The sequence below is a fragment of the Oryzias latipes genome (genome assembly GCF_053564925.1).
Source record: "Oryzias latipes strain Hd-rR chromosome 1 unlocalized genomic scaffold, Olatipes_Hd-rR_3.1 chr1_Y".
NCBI classification, from domain to species: Eukaryota; Metazoa; Chordata; class Actinopteri; order Beloniformes; family Adrianichthyidae; genus Oryzias; species Oryzias latipes.
In genome coordinates this window covers 7,310,479-7,330,491 of record NW_027616335.1, presented here as the reverse complement: position 1 = coordinate 7,330,491, position 20,013 = coordinate 7,310,479, and the positions used below count along the sequence as shown (strand labels likewise).

At 39.4% G+C, this 20,013-nt stretch overlaps 1 protein-coding gene across 6 annotated transcripts in view; it reads left to right on the top strand.

The window, feature by feature from the left end:
* The first annotated feature begins 375 nt into the window (after window positions 1-375).
* LOC144990434 (nephronectin-like) overlaps window positions 376-20,013 on the top strand; it is a 59,867-nt gene continuing 40,229 nt past the window's right edge. For 3 of the 6 annotated variants that reach the window (XM_078943676.1, XM_078943672.1, XM_078943671.1), the window contains exons 1-3: window positions 376-740; window positions 9,603-9,703; window positions 19,484-19,534. In XM_078943676.1, coding sequence (XP_078799802.1) covers window positions 670-740; window positions 9,603-9,703; window positions 19,484-19,534 — 223 coding nt within the window. In that variant the 5' untranslated portion in view covers window positions 376-669. The remainder of the gene's footprint in view (window positions 741-9,602; window positions 9,704-19,483; window positions 19,535-20,013) is intronic. The other 3 variants (XM_078943677.1, XM_078943675.1, XM_078943674.1) reach the window with 1 other exon arrangement.

Genomic DNA, 20,013 nt, shown 5'->3' with positions numbered 1-20,013 from the left:
GAAAATGTCATGCAACTCACGCTGCGTCTGCTAAAATACCTTTTTAACTCAGTCTGGTAAATCGCTGTGATGCTGGTAAATATTCCACTGAGTGCCGTGGGGTTCATAATTACACGGGCTCAGGAGAAGTCTTTCTGATTATGGAGTGGCTTCTCAAACTTGAGCCTCCGCTGCGTCTTCTTTCCTGAGCAGCAGCATCTACCTGGGTGGCCAGTTCATCTGAATGCCCGGCTTTGCGATTTCTTTACGCACTTCCAGCGTGCACGCAGCTGCACGCGAGACCCACGTGGCCAACTCAGATGACGTGAAAAGTCTGATTGGTTAAGAGAAGCGATCTGGTATTTGTGCAGTGGAGAGCTCTGAACTTGCGAAGGGGCAGAGGACAGGGAGCTGAGCGCGCGCTACGCAGCACTGCGTCCCCCTTTACGCACGGTGACGCGCACGCTCACCGGAGTCGCCGCTGCTTGACTGCCGCTCCTCCTGGAGAGAATCGCACATGAGCGCCCTGACGGACGCCAGTAGACCTTCACCGACGGACCACCGTCAGAGAGACTGAGGGAAGCTGTTGATCTCCGGTTTTTCCCTCCACAGCTCCATTCCACACCCCGCGCTTCTCTGGATTACAGAGAGAGGAGCGGCCAGCCTCGGCGCAAATAACTCCTGAAAACCATGCACTGGTGGATGAAGTTAGTGTTGTTGTATAGCTGCTGCTTTGGAGCAAGTGCAGACTTCGATGGCAGGTAGGAGCTGATTATGTGACCTGAAAAAGGTGGATCAAATCTATTTCTCTTAAAAAAAATCGTGTGGCCTAAATTATTTCAAAGCTGCAGCGTTTATTTTTTATTTTATTTGTAGAACTAGTATTAAATAAGTGTTGCGCCTGCTGATTCAGGGGACTTGGCACCTCTTTCATCCCGGCTGTTTTCATTAACAAACCAAAAGCCAAGTGCGTCCAAACAAGATTCCTCGGCGCCTCAGTGGACGCATTCTTGAGTAGCAGCCGGGATGCAGTGTTTATATTTGCAAATATTACGGCAGGAAGTTCTTGCCTTGTTGCAGGAGATGTCAGGCTGATTATTAAGTGACGTGACAGCGCGCAGCCCGGTGTTTCATGTTCCAACATGAAGAGTGTGGAGACGAGGCAGACCCTAAAGAATGCACAAGATCTTCATCTGCCCACAGCGGCAGCAGAGCTGGATACGCGGGATGATGGCGTTTCTGTCTTGTGTTTGCAGCTCAGAAACCCATCGTGGGTTCAGTTTCCTGAAGCTCCCTTATGGAGATAAGATTAATAGTTTACATTTACTTGGATTGACTTACCCAGATACTTTAAACGTTCCACAAACCTTCCTTTTCTCTAATTTCTAAAGAAAATGCAGCTTTTCCCCTCTTAACTTGCCACCAAAACTGGACTATGTTTTAATATCAGGTGTCCTCTCCAGTTCAACCATGATCTAACATTTTCAGTCACTGCATATAGATGGCCATTGCCCCCTTCTTTTCCCATGCCTATAACCGGTCTTGTTATTAATGCAACAGAGATCTAAAGGCTATCATTGTTGTTTTATCAGATCTCTTTCCTCTTAATCATCCCTGTTTTTGTCTGCATGCGTGTCAGGCTTTTACTGATGAGGAGTGGAAGACTGACTTTATTTCACGCCTTGCCTTTGTGTAATTATCATTTATTTTAACCTTGCAGCAGCATATTGTGCATTATTAACATTCCTGCTGATGGAGTGGCTTGTCAGTATAGCCATAATTTGCCAATTTTTATGGGTATGAACTTGCTCAGGCTTGACTTTCTGCCTCAATATTAATTCATTGAGAAAATATCCCCTGAGCGCAAGAGAGGAAAAAAATCATTTATCACCCTGTCCTGCTCACTTACTGGATTTTCAAGAGGATTCTAGCCGGCTTGTCTGCAGGTTTCTGAAGGGTCCTTCACAGACATCACTGGAGAGATGCTTTTGTTCTTTAGGATCTTCTTACCTGGGATCAGGTGACCCTAAGAGCTAGTAGCTTCCTGTCAAAACACAGAAAAGGCAGTGGAGATGAGGATATTCTTCTCTAGTGATGTCATTGAACCAATTCAGCCGAGGAGCGCATACCAGACCTGCTGAGTCATAACCCAAAACCCTCTGATGGCAGGAGCTCTTGGCATTGTGATCCCAGAACCAAGTTTGAACTTTATGATAAGAAAGAGCTTCATATGATCAAAAATGTATTAAAAATATGAAATCTTGCATTGTTTTTTTTTGCCATATTAGTTTTCCTAAAGAGTCCTTTCATAGGCAGAAGCGGCAAAATGAGTGTCAAATTTAGTCGGTTCTGCAGGAGGAGCAACCCGAGGTTAAGTTTTCTTTTCTGGACCAGAACCTGAACCACCAAGTATTTAAGTGTCAGAAAGCTGCTTTATATAGAATCTCAAATCAAACGTCAGACTTTGCCAAAGTCTAGACAAAGTTGATCCTAACTGCCATAAAATGCTATAATGGGTTTGACTTTTGCATCTGTTTTTTTTATATCTCATGGAGAGGGGAGGATTGTGGGATTTTGTTAGGCATAGATCCTGCATTGGCTCCACAAAGACAGTGCTTCCCTGAATTGGGGTATGAGTAATTTCTGGGAACACTATTAGTTTGTGCTTTAAGAAAAAAAAAGCCTTAAATCAGTGCTTTTAAATTTCATTCCAGAATATTAAAAATATTTTTTTTTTTTAAACTAGGTACAACGTGGGGTTGGGTGTACCCCCCCCCCCCCCAGTGTTTTAGGAATCATGTCTTTTACCTCTCTTGTTTGCAGCATGTCGTGGGTTCAAGCCCGCAGACTTTCACACAAGGTTATAACTGAAGGGTCATTGGGTGTAACACCAATTCTGTTGCAGTGAAAATTGCTTTTCTGTGGTAACCCTTTTCAAATATGGGCAGACAAAAGATTTGACACAATTAATTCCTTTGCAATTTTTTTTCCCCAAATTTGATCTGACACCCAGAATTCCGTATGTCGGTTCCAAAAGAGCTCCTACAGCAGGGCTGCCCAATCCTGGTCCTTGAGATCTACCTCTGTGCTTACAGTTCTCTCTGTTTCTGCTTTCTGCTGTTCAGCTGACTCAATTGTCTCCTTACTCTGATTGACTTAACACATCTGATCCAGGTAATCAGCAGCAAGATGTGCAGTGCGAGCTGAAAACAGGCAGTGTGGTGGATCTCAAAGATCAAGATTGGGCTAAAGCAAATGCAGATTTATAGTATAGCCTGGTTCCTTAATAGTTGGGCAACAACTAAAAAGGAGAAAACGGCAGCTGAACTTCTGTTTAGTCCGAATAGATGACTAAAAAGATAACTAAAAAAAAAAAACAAGAACATGACATTTTATAATCACTGGAAAATTTAGCCAGGAGGTATCTGTATGAACGCTCTCACATCACTATTGTCTGTGAGTGTAAAATTCTGTTAATAAAGTGGAAAGTAAATACATCAGAGAAGTACACATTAACAAAGACAGTAAAGAATAACAGCTGATATACTTGTTAGTCACATTGTCAGTGCGACTTTCATGCAGGCGTTAAAATACAGGTTACGTGAGAGGTTGATGGAACTGCATATTGAGCCACTCCATCATCCCTGCATCCCAGCCTTTGAAAAAAAACTTGATTTAAAACAGTCTCAGAGTGAGGACATCAGCCATTTATACAACAAAGGGGCTACTGGTATTCATGGAAGAACTACTTTTTTATATAATCAGGTTATAGCACTTTATTCCAGACATTTAAGATCTTTTCTAAATGACTTAAATGTCACTAAATAAATAATAGGTTTGTAGTTTTGGTTCATTTATTTTAGTCAAATTGTCATTTATGTTTAGACTTTTAACTTAACTTTAATTTATGTGAAATGGTTTAATCAACAGTCAGAGATGTTTATCATTAGATTAAGCTTTAAGTACATTCTTATCTGCACAACGTTGTCTTGTTGTTGTTCAGGGGCAAAGTTCTGAAAGTATATAAATGCATTTACATTTTAAAATCTCTTGTATCTTAATAATCCTAAGGAAATTCAATAAAAGATGTATATATTGAAAAAAAAACATCTACACCAATGGTGCTATGTTTATATTTGAAAGAAAAAGAAGAAGAAGAAGAATAAATGCCGTGTTTGAATTGGTTTTCTTTGTTTAATTCAAGTAAATCTGTTGCAGCAGGAATATCTAAATTAAAGGGTGTGTTTTATTTTAAAAAGAACATGTGTGTGTGATGCAATCAAAAGTAAAAGAAATTACAATTTTTTTACATGCAAAATATTACACTGTTATATTTTAGATTACTATAAGTATTTAAAAGCCATATTTTCTAAACGATAAAAATAATAAAGGGTATTTTTGGGACATTTGCCGTCACTCGTTAGCTTAATGTAACTACCTGGACCAAATGGCTCTTTTGGTGCTAAAGGTTGGAGACTTCTGGGTTAAACCCACCCAGGACAGGAGTGTCAGGCCAAAGTGTAGTCATCCTCAGCACATCCCAGAATTTCATGGTTATGAATGTTTTAGTGGCTAGTTCATATGTCTTTGGCTTCTCATGATCTCTGAGCTTTCCTTTAACAATTTGAGATCATGAAATCCCGGGAGACCTGTCCAAGATGTCCCCTGCCTTCGCCCACGAGTGGCCGGGATAGACTCCGGCAGACCCGTGACCCCAAAAGGGACAAAGTGGGTTTAGAAGATGAATGAATTAATGAAATCCTGGGATTGCCTTCTTGTAATACATCTGTTATTAGGACAACTGAAATACATCAATGGAAGAAACCGGCTCGTGCTGCATCAGGCAGTCCACTGACTTCAGTTGTTGCCAAGTGGAATATGTTCACCACAGTGCTGCCCCAAAAAGAAACCTACCGGTATTTGCTTTGTTAAACCTAGCTTCTTATGTTTATATTTATTTCTTGCCTGGCAGACCTGTTACCTCTGTGCAGATAATCATTTCCATTGGCTGGGCTATTTCCTCACCTTGACATAAATCACCGGCTCATATTTTGTCAGTGTGGCCACATGGTGTTTTGTGTTAATGTGATGGTCTTGGCAGCCTGTGTGCAGACCTGGCAGCAGATGCAGCCGAAGTGGTTAATTAAACCGGCATGACACATTACGACTCCGCAAGCCGTCAGCTGAGCTCGGCAGGTTCGAGCAAGTCTCACGCCAAGATGCAACTGATGCAGAGGCAGAAAAATCCATTCAGCCATCATGGATTGATTAGATTATCCTCACTGTGATTGGATATTTTTTTCTTTACCTGCATGACCTTGATAATTAAGCAACTTTTGCTCTACTCAGTGAACAGAAACCGCACAACTTTTCAGTGTCAGTAAAGGGCAGTAAGCAAACGTTTTTGCGGTAAGTGGCGCATCTGAAGGACGGCAGCATCTGCACTGTAGATATCAGCCTTTCAGGCTCTTAGGGAAGGACTGTGTCATTCAGTCTGCAATTGAAAAGATTTGTTACAGTGCATGAAGGGTGCAGGCGTGAAGGATAATAATTATCGTCTTGAGTTCCCTCAAGGCCCGAGGGCAATTTAGGATCCGCAATCAGGGCTTTGGGGTAATAAATACAGGTATTAGGCTCATGTCCAATTGATCTGGCCGCTTTTTAATTTATCACTGAGAACAAGCAGGCTTTCTTTATTGTTCAAATATTTCATAATAAATCTAAATTTTCAATGCACGAGAGTTCAAAGAGAAGTAGTTTTGTATCTTTTTGATGTAATGAGAGAACACATTAGCTTGAAATTATACTAATTTCATAAGAGGGCATAGTTATGGTTTAAATTGATGCCTTTTGCACATTCATGTGAACTATTTTCCCTCTTTCTTTCCAACTCTTTCCTGCTCTTCCCCTCCATTCACCTCCTAACGAAAAGGTCTTCTCTCATGGTTATGTCACCAGTAATAATTATGATGGAGTCCGAGATGACATTTTCAAGGGGATTTGCAGAGATGCATGAACATTAGTTGACAGAGAACCTGTCTCTCGATATGTGGTCAGAATGTCTCGGTGCGTTTGTTAATTGGATGCAGACGTGGGAGATTCCTGTATTGATAACTCTAAAAAGCAGTTGTGGAGAATGATACACGGATGACCAAAGAGCTGTCCTTAAAGAAGCATCAATGCGTCAGAGATAAATGTAAAGCTTAACATGTCACCATCTAATAAAGGTATATCTCCTTTTTGTTTTTTAAGGCTCAAAGCTTGATGCGTTTGACGAGACAAGTATCAGGATCTGATTTGTAAAATCGTACAATTTCACACCTGCAGATGTTCAATTAAAAAAAAGAAATTCAATACAAAGTAGTATTGCACATCTGATCTTGTGGTGAACTATAGATTAAATGGTTTACTATTCACACCCTGCCACTAACACTAGGAAAATAGACGCTGATGTAATTTTGTCATAAACAAACAAACACATAAATGCTGCACAAACTTCCATTTTTGGCTGACTTTGGCTTGGGGTTTAGATGTCACGCATCACTTGCACAACATTTTATGCTCCTGAAAGCCAGACTGATGTTTTTTTTTGTCTCAGTTTTTGTATCAGTTTTATCTCAGACTCAGTTTGGTTTAATCCTTTTGCAAAGTTTTCTGTTTTACACTATAACTGTGGAAACTGACACCGTTCTGACAGATTTGAAATCCTTCAAATTTTTGTTTAGGTGTTTGTTGTAATTGAAAAAAGGTAAATAACAAAGCTTTATCACCCAACTGAACTTTCCGGAGCCTCAAAATAAGCTATAATTTGACTATTTTGGTTTCACATCAGGTCCATTTTCTGTTGGATCATAGTATGGTCATTTTTATGCTCACAAATGATCTCCTTTTTCCCCCCACAATGCGCATGCCAGGATTGTTGCTTGTTACTATAGCAGCAAAAAGCACATGGCAGGAAAACGTAGTTGCAGGACAGATCTACCCAGGGAAATTAACAAAACAAAAGGTCTGGGTTGTTTTTCAAAGGTATAAATAGAGAAAAAGATCCCAAAAAGACCTGTCTTATGTGTATTTGTGATGTTAATCTGCCATCAATTCAAGTCTTTTCTTTCTCCTTTAATTTTCTCTCTCTTTTTCTCTCATTCCTAATTTCCACAGTTTCATTTTCAGTTTTTGACTGAGTGCCTTCCTGCTTGCCAGGCAGCGGGCAAACCTTTTCCTGGATCTGCCACTCTCACTTAGCATCCGCCAGTTTACTTATTTGTTTATTTATTTTCAAAGCGGTGATTGGCAGGGGGAACAAGCATTAGCATTTCCCCCCGCCTGGTGGAAAGACACTAACCGGTACGAATGGATATCAGGGAAAGGATGCGCTTTGAACACGGAGCAAATGCCTCACTTTCTCGCACAGATGCCAAATGAAACATCTTTTGTGTAAATTAGGTATATCAAGAGAGCTTCTGCCGTGTTTTGTTCAGGGTTAAAGTGTTTCCAGATCTTTTGAATAAAAAGAGGTCTTCATTTTCCACATAATAAACTTCATACCCTCCTATAACAAAGCAGCCATTTAATAAAAATGTTTTCTATTAGCAAAAGAAAATTCACCTGCTCATTTTTAGTTACCACGTTTTCATAGAGCTTTGGTGAATTATCCAGCACAAGATTCCATCAATACACTACATTGAACTTATTCATGTTCCGTATCCTCCTTGAATCTGTGATCAGCCTGGGTGCAGATAAGAGGGATAATGCAGAATTTCCCATGTACCCATTTCCATTGATAAAACATTAAGTTACAAGTAATATTCTGCTGCCAAATGCCCCGATGAAGAGTAGTGTCTTGAAAATAACCTTTATCTGTCTGAACTGCTCCACGTGTGGCCGTCTTTTCTCTTCGTGGCGGGAATAATAGCCTCTGCTGGCATCAGAGTGTGAATTGTGGAAAACGTTACGTTTTCAAGGGCAGCACGAAGTCTGTGGAGAAAGAAACCTCGGCAGAGACGTGGTTCTCTCAGATCTGTGGGGCAACTCAAGGCCAAATTCTAACAGGCAAACTTTCAAAGCAGGTCTCTAATAAAAAGAAAAATGCTGATAATAATGTAAAAGTTATACCTTTTCAAATATATATATTTTTACTGCTATTTATGTCAGGTAAACGGAGAAAGTTGAACCAAACAGCAGTATATTTAAATATTAATTAGTGAAGAAAATTACAAGAAATTATTAACAACTTGGTAAGATAATCATTTTTGGAAGCAATATTTTATCATAAGTTATTTTTTTGTTCCAATAAATTGCATCTAAAGTAAAATATAACATCTTCATGCAAAAAAAATTCTGCATAAAAATGGGTTTTTGAAAAACTTGAAGGTATTGCAAATAAAAATAATTTATTGTAAAAGTGCATTCTGTAGAAATGTGTTAACCAACTTCCAGATTTTTACAATTTGATGAGTTTTTAGTGTGGATTTGGATTATTAAAATATAAAGTTTATGTCTCATTAGCTGTGATGCACCTAGGTGGGGGAAATTTGTTCTCCACATTTGACCCATCCCTGGGTGAGCTGCAGACACAGCCGCACTCTGGAACCATTTGGGGGTTTAACCCCTAAATCTAACCCCTTAATGCTGAGTGTCAAGCAGGGAGGCATTCAGTCTTTAGTATAACTCAATTGTGGATTTGAACTCACGACCTACCAGTTTCAGGGCGGACACTCGTCCACAAGGACACTGACAATTATTTACAGCTAATTCTATCACATTCCGCCATTCGATTTATAGCAAATGCTCCCTTCAAAACCCACCACTGTACCCTCAACTCATCACTAAATTGGACCTCTCTATTCACTTGCCGTAAAATTCATTGGTTGCTGTTTATTAACAAAACTCTCCTAGGCTTTCTTCTTGTTTGAGCCAGGTTCACTTTATCCCCCTGACTCTGTGAACAGTCCCTAAATCCAACTCCTCACCGGGTTCTTTATCCTTTCAGTCTGCAGCTCCCAGAGACTGGAATAATTTACAAAAAACCTTAAGTATACACCTTTTTTTTCAAAGACAAGTTTTAAAAGAAATCTTATTAAAGAAAAATGTTATTGTAACCTAGTTTAATGATTCTAATGATTTTAATTAAACTAAATTCAATTCAGTTTTATTTATATAGCCCAATATTACAACAATAGTTTTCTCAATGGGCTTTATACCGGTTTTTATTGTAATTATATCTAGTATTTTTTTTTTTTTTTTTAATAATTGTTTGTGTTATTGCTATTTAATCCCTATGCTATTTTTTCTCTCTGCCTTTTAATTCTGTCTCTCAAAAGGTCTTCCCTCTTTCCAGGCCACAGTTGAAAATTAAACTTTTTTCTTAATCTGCCTTGCCTGGATAAATAAAGGTTAAATAAAAATTAAATATATATATATATATATTAATAAGAGTCTGTTGACCGTACATTATTTTGTTTAAAAGCTACATACTACTTACTGTATGTAAGTAGCTACGTACTACTTACATACATATTTCTGTGGATGTGTGCGAAAAACATCTGTATTATTACAGTGAAGTTAGATTTTGTTTTAGTACAATATTCAAGCCGGCTAAGATCTAATCTCACCATCCGTCACAGGTGGCCGCGACAGATGGCGTCATCCAACGGCCTGTGTCGATACGGAGCCAGGGTGGACTGCTGCTGGGGGTGGACGCGCCGCTCGTGGGGTCACTGCCAGGGTGAGTGCCTACATGCCTGCTGCTGCTTCTGAGGGCAAAGGGGGACTAACCAGGTTGCAGGGTTTCACGCTGGTTTCAAACGTGCCGTTAAACGGAGTCCTGCCGCAAAGACACAAAAGCATCCACACACGGCTAACGGGACACCCCACCTGGTGAAGTCTTTAAGGAAAGATTTATTACCATGTCTGGCTGATACTGTTGGCCACCTGACTTTTATATTCACACTGCATGTGGCCTTCACGAAGAAGAGAACAGGCCAACGGATGAATAGAAATTCTATTAGAATAAAGGGGGAAAAAAGCTAAAAACGTGGTTTTTGACATTCTCTGCTGTGCCCACTTTGAGGATTCAGAGGATGTTCCTTAATGCATGTCTTTGTGTAACATTTTCAGCATAAACACTCTCTGTTCCCTGCCATGTTACCCAGAGTCGTGAATGTACTAGTGCAGGGGTCGGGAACCTATGGCTCGCGAGCCATATATGGCTCTTTTGATGGTCACATGTGGCTCGCAGACAAATCTTTAATTATACTTTTTTTTTCATTAGACCAGTCCTTCAAGTTCTCGGGCGCGATGCGATGCCAGAGGCGCGCAGTAGTAGCGTTGCTTGGAGAAAAAACTATCAGTTTACTATTATCTATTATTTCACAGAGTTTGTACCACCCGGAAACCTGTGAATTGCCGTGCCTAAAACGGCGCGCTCCCGTCTCTGAGAAAGAGCGCGCAGTTGCGGGGACGGGATGTGTGAGGGAGAAGGGGGGGGGGGGGGGGCAGCAGGTGAATCGCGCAGGGATGGCAAAAACGTAAACCCCGCTGCCCATCACTCACTGCAGCGTGAGTGTGTGTTTGGCTCCAGGTCTGCATGTGAGCAGTCTGTCTCACATCTACAGAACATTCAGACCTACGATCACGTTTAAAGTCTCAACGCCTGCATGAAGCAGAAACTCATCACGTATCAACCGGACAAGACCATCAGCAAAACTACCACGAATCATTTATTAGCAACAGTATAACGATGACTTATTGTACTTTAAAAGTGTTAAAATTACATCAAATGCACACATTCATTTGTATTTTTAGTTTTAAAAATATTGTCGCGGACTGAGTTTAACTTGGCTGTTGGGCCGCGTTAAAAGTTCTGGAGTTCATGGAACGCATCGATCAAGCAGTGATCTGATTGGCCCTTTGTTCTGTCGCTCAGCCTGTTGTTAGGGAGTTTGGACCAATGGGGTTCAGCTATGGGCCGAATAAGGGAAATGGGAGGACTGGAGCGGGAGCAGGGGAATAAAAAGTTGAGAGAAGCGCTCTCGTCTCGTCTCGGCGGGCGAGAATAAGGAGTTGCTGAATTAATTGTACGGCGTTTGTCAGGGGTCTGCAGTAACCAGAACAAAGAACCTTAAAAGAGGTTAAGTCTCCGTGCCTCAGTGTGGGAAAGGGACGCTACATTATTGTATGGCTCTTTCAAAATTACATTTAAAAATATGTGGCGTTTATGGCTCTCTTGGTCAAAAAGGTTCCCGACCCCTGTACTAGTGGGTTCCAGATCGGGCCTTTTTCCTCACAAAATGTCAATTTCTTTGCATGGCTTGATGCCTGAGACTCTTGCCCCTTTGCTGTGGACGTTTGCTGAAGAAAGCAGATTGCAACACATACAGTAAATGTGCCTTTTCCATGGTGAGAATTTATCAACCTCCATTTCATAAAAACAGAAGGAAAATGCTAACCACTCTGACACAGAGGTTAAAAATTCATCCATCTCTTTTTGCAACAACAGTTTTGTACTAAAACCCTCAAAGATTTAACAAATCTATCTAAAACGTGCTCCTTAAATGGTGCAGTTCTGTAAGGTCAGCTTGATCCATTTAGCCAGTTTAATCACCTAAATCACAAAAAGATCCTTATCAAAAGAAAATGATTACAATTATGTTACAATAAGAATAACATTTTTACACTTCCCTTTTAAGTCAATCCGCTGAGTGCCATTTGTTTTTGAATGTTGCTGTTTGTGCTTCATTCTAGTCCTGTTTTCATTTATTGGGGACAAATCTACGGTGGCCCTAACATACAAATCACATCAACAAATCACTCAGAAACAATAAACATCACAATGACAATTAGAAAAGCAAAAAAAATGGAGTAATAAAAAAACACCATTACATTTTAGAAGTAAAAGCAAACTTCCAGAAACCAAAATACAATTAAAAAAAAAAAGGAAACATTTTGGACAAACCAATGTAATTTAAAGAAATCAAAATAAAATGAAACACAATAAGAAACCAGAAAAGTTTGGTACCATGGGACATTACTGATTGGATGATGACATTAGATTTTTAATGTTTGAGTTTTTTAAATGTGTCTTCAATGTCTGCATACTTACAAAGTTTAATGATTAGTACGGAGCATGTCCAGTATTGCTTCAAGCCAGAAAATCCTTGGTTGACATCCAAACAGCGATGTCCCATTGTTCTGTTCTGGTTTCTTACTGTGTTTTATTTTTTAAGATTTCATTTTGATTTCTGGAAATTACTTTTGTTTTCCATAATGTTTTTTTTTTATTTAGCTTTTCTTACATTGAGTGATTTGTTGGTGTGAATTGCCCTTCAGGGCCACCGTACAAATCTGGCCCTATCTTTGGTCACTATCTTTTTTTGGTTGCTTATTTTATTTTTTTCAGAGGAAGATGAACTGTCCTGGATCATGGCATATGCACAAGCTAGCTGGCTACCAGATTTGATCTAAAGTGGTCAAATTTATTTATCTATTATGGGACTGCACATCCTATTCTGAACAAATAGGTTGGAAGGAAAATAAAAAACCGACTGATATTTGTGTTTATAGTCTCTGCTAAAGATGTAATTTGAGGATTTAAGGACTAGCAAAGTTTGCCCACAGACTTAAGCTAATGTGCTCAATGAAAGTGTCCTGCAATGGCACAGTTGTGGTATTTATAAGGAAATGATGCCATAAACCACCACAAAGAATTCAGTTGTGAGTAATATCATCAGTGACAACCACTAAGTGACAGTGCAACAACAACAAAAAAGAAAACAAAAGTATTCACAACACTTAATTCAATATTCAGAAATGTTTCAAAATGTGCCTTTTAATTGGAAATAATGCAAAAAAGCACAAACCCTGCTACTGTTTCGCAAATGTCTTTTTTTTTTGCATTTAATGATTTAACTAAATCTTCAAGGTGGTTCATTTATGCATCCTATGAATATTTAACTAATCCAGGACACTTTGCAGATAATTAAAATAATTTAAAACAAGTTAATTTGATTACTCGTCAATTACAATCTGTTCCAGTCCAATTAAATTACCGTGTACCGAGTCCACCACAAGATCAGCCCCATCTGGTGATGGAGTGCATTTGAAAGTTCCCTCCATGGAAAAGGCCTGAAAATGGATCAGTCCTGCATGTCCACTGCATCCATTAACTCACATATACAGTATGTTAATCAACTTATTTTGTTTATATTGTCTGAATTGTGTTTTGCTATATGTGCAGCTCATACTTTTTTTGTTTTTTCTACATTTAATGTTTTATTGTGGAAAATGTGACACACACTGCTTGATTTGGTTGTATAGTTAACACATTGATGCCTGAATTTATTTCCAGCAATGAAAAAAGAAATCACTTGTTTTTTTTTTTCAACTAGATGCTAAATTAAGGTAACTTTGGAGCCAAAGTGCACGGAGCTATATTTGCATCAATAGGTGTCAAGGGGTTAAATAACAGATGAGATGTAGAGCCAGAAAAGCAAGTTATCGTTGTGTTTATTGGGGGGAAAAGCTTACATTTTGAAATATAAATTATTATTTTGACATGATTTTTCCCAAAGACCTCAAAGATCTTGGCTATTGAACTGCACAGCCTGTGCTGGATGATACCGGGCAGCTCCAGTGACATTCAGAGCCAGGGTCAACTGTCCTCCTGGCAGGAGTCAGCAACAGAGCATTCAGAGCTTCCCAGTGCATCTTCACTGGACTCTTTTTAGCTTCTCACGTGATGTAAATTCAGGCTAAAGCTAGCTGTAGACAAAAAGCACTTTATTATCTCAGCAGCTTAAATTTGGGAGAAACCAAGGAATCATATTCTCATGGTTAAAGCTCAAATGTATGCAAATGCAAATTAGGTTATATTTATCAATTCAATAAACAAAACTGTCATTGTTTTGCCTTTCAGAACACTAATGTTGATAGTGAATTGTAGGTGTCTATTTTTTTTTTCAACCGTAATCAAGCCCAATATAAAAACCATGTTTGTGTTAGATACTGACCATCGAAAGAGCAGTGTGTGAGCATTTTCTCTTTGTTGTTCTGGAGTCTCTCATGCCTCTTGTTGAGAAAAAAATGTCAGCTAATTTTTGAGCTGAACTACAAAGCTTTTACTGTCGCCACTTGTCTTTTATCCCTGTGTTAAATTGCTCAGCGAGTGATTGCTTTAACGCTTCAAAATGCCACTCGCTGGGCACAACTTGGATTCATTCACCCACAATCGGCCTTCCATCAATTTAGGAAGGCTGCGATTTAGAAGGGGTGAGGTGGAAGGTTTCTGCAGAGAGTGTAGTCATGGGTGTGCGTGGAGCTCTGTGTGAGAGAATGCTTTTGGAGCAGATTTTTTTAAGCTTCGGCGGCTCTCATCCAAAGAGCACGATGCTCAGTTTGTGCGACTTCTCTCAGAATCAGAACTGTACTGGATCAACGTCACAGATTTTTCTTAACTCCCAGATATAGGTGATGAAGAGAGGAAGATTTAAAGTTAAAAACCTGTGGTGCATTCAAAATAGTTTAGAGGTTATTACTAAGACTGGATTCTTCCTACAGCCAACTGAGACATCATGAAAGGGAGATTATAATGAAAAATCAGGCAGAGAAAGTGATAGAGAGCATTGCTTTTAGATTTATGGTGGAGGTAACCTCCATTCATAACCATCTGACAGGTCATTTGAAAGGCAAACCCATACCTAAATTCTCTTCTTACCTCGTTTTGCCATCACAGTAACTGCTTGAACTTTTGCAAATCTAAGGTTTTAGAGACAGGTCTTTCTCAGACATTAAACAACAGAATATTCTGTTACTGCAGCACAACTAGATGGCTTGCCTGAGACGAATTGCAGAATGGAACAGTTAATTGATTAGACTTGTTTAACTATGTTTACGGTGAAGTATTTTTATTTTATTTACATAGGTTATATAGACCCTTTCAAAAATTGCAATATCATGGAAAAGTGTATTTATTTCCATAATTCCATTCAAAAAATGTTTTAACCTTCATAGAATATAGAATTGATTTCAAGCATTTATTTGTTTATTTACACTAGAGTTTCAGCTCATAAAACCCACAAAAAAAGGATTTCAAAAATTTTAGAAAACTGTGGAAAAATCACCATTTACTGCTTAGTTTTGCAAAATGATGAGACATAGATTATGATCACAACAAATCAATCGAAATATATATTTTTTTCAAAACATGTGGATCGTCAGTACCTCTTAGTATGGGCAGGGGTCAGTTACCCGACGGAAGATGAAATCTGCATCTCCATCCAGATCCTCAGCAGAAGGAATCATGAAGTCCTCTAGAACATTCTCCCAGACTGTTGCAGTGATTTTGAATTGAAGAAAGCAGATTTCACCAACACCAGCGCCGGACTTTGCAGCCCAACTCATGACTGACTGTGGAGATTTCACTCTGGACCTTTAGCAGCTTGGGTTTTGCCTCCTCGCCAGTCTTCCTCCAAACCCTTGGACCTTGATTCCCAAATGAAAGACAGACTTTACTTTCATCAGAGATCTTGTATCACTAGCCAACAGTCCAGTCTTTCTTCTCCTTGGCCCAGCTGAGACATCTCCTCTGTTAGTCCAGGCTCAGAAGTGGCTTGACCCGACAGTTGTAGCCCATCTCCTGAATGCATCTGAAAGTGTTGAAGCTGTTTCTCCACCTCGTTCCACTCTTTCTGGATGTCTGCAGGTTCTTGAATCTTGTCCTTTTGATAATCCGCAGAGGGCCAAAGTCTTCTCTTTTACTGGTGCATCTTCTCCTGCCACATTTTGCCCAAACAGTAGATTTCCATTGATTTGACACAGCACAACAGACAACAGCCAGCATCCTGAGCTTGCAATCAATTAAACATTAGGCACCGAATCTCCATGAAAGTTTTTTTTAACAGTATATAGAAATAAATACACTTTTTCATGATTTTCAAATTTTTTTGGAAAAGCTCCATTATTCTAATAAAAAAGCACTAAAACTTGAAACATACCTCCAAGCAGCATAGCTGTATTAAAGTGAAAGAAGAATCAATTTTAAATCAGGTCTTTAAATACACAATCAACTTTGCATGTGAAGTTGTGATTCTTCTATGGTCATTTCTCAAAAGATCTCTGACTTTCTCTTAATTAATCTTATTAGAAAAATAGTAAGTCTCATTTTTGAAATACAGAGATTGCATATCATAAGCCCTCAGAATGCTCGTAGGGGATTTACAAATCCATTAAGTGCAGGGTTTAGTTGAATTGAGTGCACTCTTTCTCTCTTTTTGATACTGTGGGCCCGATTAAGCCAAACTTTTGAACTGGTAACGTGAGCTTGCAACTGAGCTGGGCAAGGATAAAAGTGAAACCTCAGCTAATATAATTCACTTTATCATGATTGTCTGTGGGTTCTTTGTCTCTGCCACCTGCTTTCATTATCCCTTGGCTCAGAAGTTTGTTTAAAAATGTTCCCTTTCATCTGTTTGAAGTCAGCGCAAGGCTTTGTTAAAACTTGAGGGGAAAATCCTGCAAAAATACTGCAAATACTACCAGTATTTCTTGATTTAGGTTGCTTCTACACAATAAATGGATGAAGTTTGAATGATCAGTGAAGTCCCAGTAATTTTTGACACCTTTTGTTTCTCAGATTCTCAGGCACAGTCCTGCAGTTCCTTATGCTGCTCAGATGGGGGCGGTATTGCCCGACCAAAGCAGGAAAATAAAGAAGAAATGAATAGCTAGTTTATGTAGTGATAAGTGCCCGTACAGTGTTCCCTTGTTTATTGTGGCATTTATGTTCTAAAGATAACCCCCAATAAGTGAAATCAGCAAAGTAAGACAATAGATGTTTTAAGGCTGTAAAACCCCTTAGTACGCAATTTGTACACTTTTCTCATTCAGACATGAACATTTTCACACTTTTCTTTCTTGTTTTAATTCTCAGCGTTTTGAAGAAAAACAAGTCAAGTTTACAGAATGAAAAAAAAGATCTGATCGCAATTGAAGATTTTTGTAAATTTGGCAAACTGGATGCATTCTGTACAGGAGAAACAGCAGGGAGCAGGTTAATTGACAAGGTCAACAGCCAATCATGACGCAGAACAGAGCCGTGCACTGTAGCCGTGCACTGTAAACAGAAGAAACAGAAGAAGAAAAATCAGCATCCAAAATTTCACTCTAAAAGCTCTGATCACTGCACAGTAAAAGATACAACTCAAAGACAGGCAGTCAATTCAAAAAGTAAGCAATTTCTTTGAAACTGTTGACTTTTTTAAAAATGTCAAGCACTTGATCTTCAGAAATGAGCCTCTTGATAAAGGTGCTTCAGCCACTTGGGAGCTGGAAGCTGCTTTCTCAACGATGTAGTTTCTAACAAATTGGTAATATTTTAACACGATGTGGTGAGAAGGTGAAGAGAAAAATTGGCATCTACTCATCGCAGAAAACCTCAGAAAGTTACTTTTGAAGTTGTCCAAACAGTTGGAAGTGATTGTATCTCCTTGAAGGCTAAAGTGCAACACAAAGTGTTTGTTACATATTGATTCACTTGAAATGCGACCGTTTCTTTTTGGTAGAATAACTTTTATGAGTGCTTAAGACCTCAGTGCATTATATGTCTTTATTTATACTTCACATAGATAAATGACGAGAAGACATTCATCTAGATCAGGGTGGGCAAACTACGGCCCGCCTCCATGTTTGGTCCAGCCCATTGAACAATATCAGAGACCCATGTTTTTTATTTTTATCTGGCCACACGATCAAGACCCGCATAGAACATGTAAGGGTTAATGGCCGACGAAGTATGCATTATCGCGGAAGCAACCGTCTGACGCAAAGCGGAGGACGGTTGCATTACGGTATGCATTATCGCAGAATGGTTCAGGTGGACGATTCAGGCTTTCACGGCGTGCGTTAAAAAGTGATAATGCGTACTTCGAAGGCCATTAAACCACTTAAACTACTTGTAAAGCCACTTAAACCACTTGTCCGCATGATGAAGCAAAATGTTGTTTTAAAGAAGCCGGCGCAGTGATACGAAACATTTAAGCTAGGTGACCGGAACTTCTTTTTTCACCGTGTGGTCATCAGGTTTTAACACACACCCAGCAGCCAATCAGAATCGAGTATTCAACCGGACCATGGTATAAGACATTTTATTCCACCTACTGCAGTCTGTGCTCCAACCGTAAACTCTGTAAAATCCCTGTCAAATAAAACAGAAGACAGTCTTCTCTTTCTACGTTGCAGTTCATCTTTCCCGGTTTAGCTCATTCTTTTAGAGCCATCATGCTGCCTATTTTAAACAGCGCACCCTGTTCTGTGTCCTGATTAGCTGGAGACCCTGTCCGTGCCGTGTCTCCTATACAGAAACGCGGAGCTCTTCAAAACAGAAATCTTTGATTGATCAGGTCTTTGTTTTCATTCTAAGATTCTGGACTTAATTTTCTATGAAGGTTGGAGAATTTAAACAAGAGAAAAGTTGAAAATGTTCATGTCTGTCTGAGAAAAGTGTAGAAAGTGGGCAGTGAGGACTTTTACTGCCATAATCGGACTCCGTGGATTTCACCGATCACTGTTATTTTTTTGAACGTAACTCCTGCAATAAATGAGGGAGCTCTGTACCGGTGAAAAGGTAACGCAGACATATGCGTAGCTGCAGGAGAAGACATAGACATTTGCTTTTTTTTAAATTATTACTGGATGAAAAAGAGACGTGCAGGACACAGCTGCTCAGTTTGGACGCAAACTGTGAGACGTGTGAGGAGCTGCAGCCCTCAAAGTCTCAGAGGGAAAATGACGGGAGAGGATCCACTATTTATTGTTTTTTCTTTTTTAATATATCATTATATTTTTCCTGACTTATTGTCTTTGAAAATCACAGTTATTTGGTCATTTTTCTAATTTCATAAATAGTGTTATTTATTTTATTAAAAGGATCATGAATTAACAAAACTTTATTATAGGGCTTTACAATAAAAGAAAGATAAAATAAGTTTAAAGAAAAGAGTTATTGTGGCCCTCAGAAGAAAAGTTAGGGAACTCCACTCTAGCATCCATGTGGTGCTTGAAGATTTGTTGTTTTTCATTCTTCCCATCATTCAAACACCACATGAACGCAGCATTTCTCTAAGTTTTACACAAGGCATATCAATTGGCTCTAAAATAAGAACAAAAGTTTTAACCTGAAAACTCTAAAATGCTCTGTTTTAAAATATAATTTTCAATCCAAATGGTTTCATCCAGATTCCATGTAATTCCTTTCTCACTCCACACCACTGCTCCTGGTCCGGCCGTTCTATCCAATTTTAGAACCCTATGTGGTCCCCTGTTTTATTCATAAAACAAAGACATGTGTGGCTCCAGAACTCCAGATTGTTTTTCGTGTTCGATTTGTTCCCAGGAATGTTTGCTTGTTAAATTGACCTGGCTGTGCGCTCATCAACATCACCTTTTGGTTTGTGTCCTCCCAAAGACTAAACAACCCCTGCCATCTTTGTTTGTATGGCTACTTCTTTTGCAGCTCTCTTCGCCTTTACTCACAGAGTAGTCGGGATAAGGTGCCAGCCCCAAGGTTAGCTCCACAAGTTTCTTGAAATAATCTTCCGGGATGTCTTCTGCTTGGGGCACATCCTCTGAATCCTGGACTCACTCACTTATTTAGCGAACCCAACACTCCCTCCCACTCGCTTGCAGCACTAACCAACACCTCCTCCCCCCTCTTAACAGCAGCTAACGTTTCCCTTCTGCCCTCAGATCTATGCAAATAACCCACACCCAGCAGACCCAATGTCACTGGAAGCCATGTCTTACATGAATTATTCTGAGAAATATTTTTTTGGAGGTTATGAATATTCATGCCACCCTCTGGACCGCCACTTTATATATTAATGTGGCCCTTGGAGGTGAAATCCACAATGTATGTAGTGATAGTCAATAATCTACCCATGCTGTGCTTACATTGCAGTGATGATGTTAGGTTTACTCATTTTTACTCTAGCACATTCATCAAGCAGTAGAAATGATTGCCCATCTGTTATGTTTCAAGTAAAA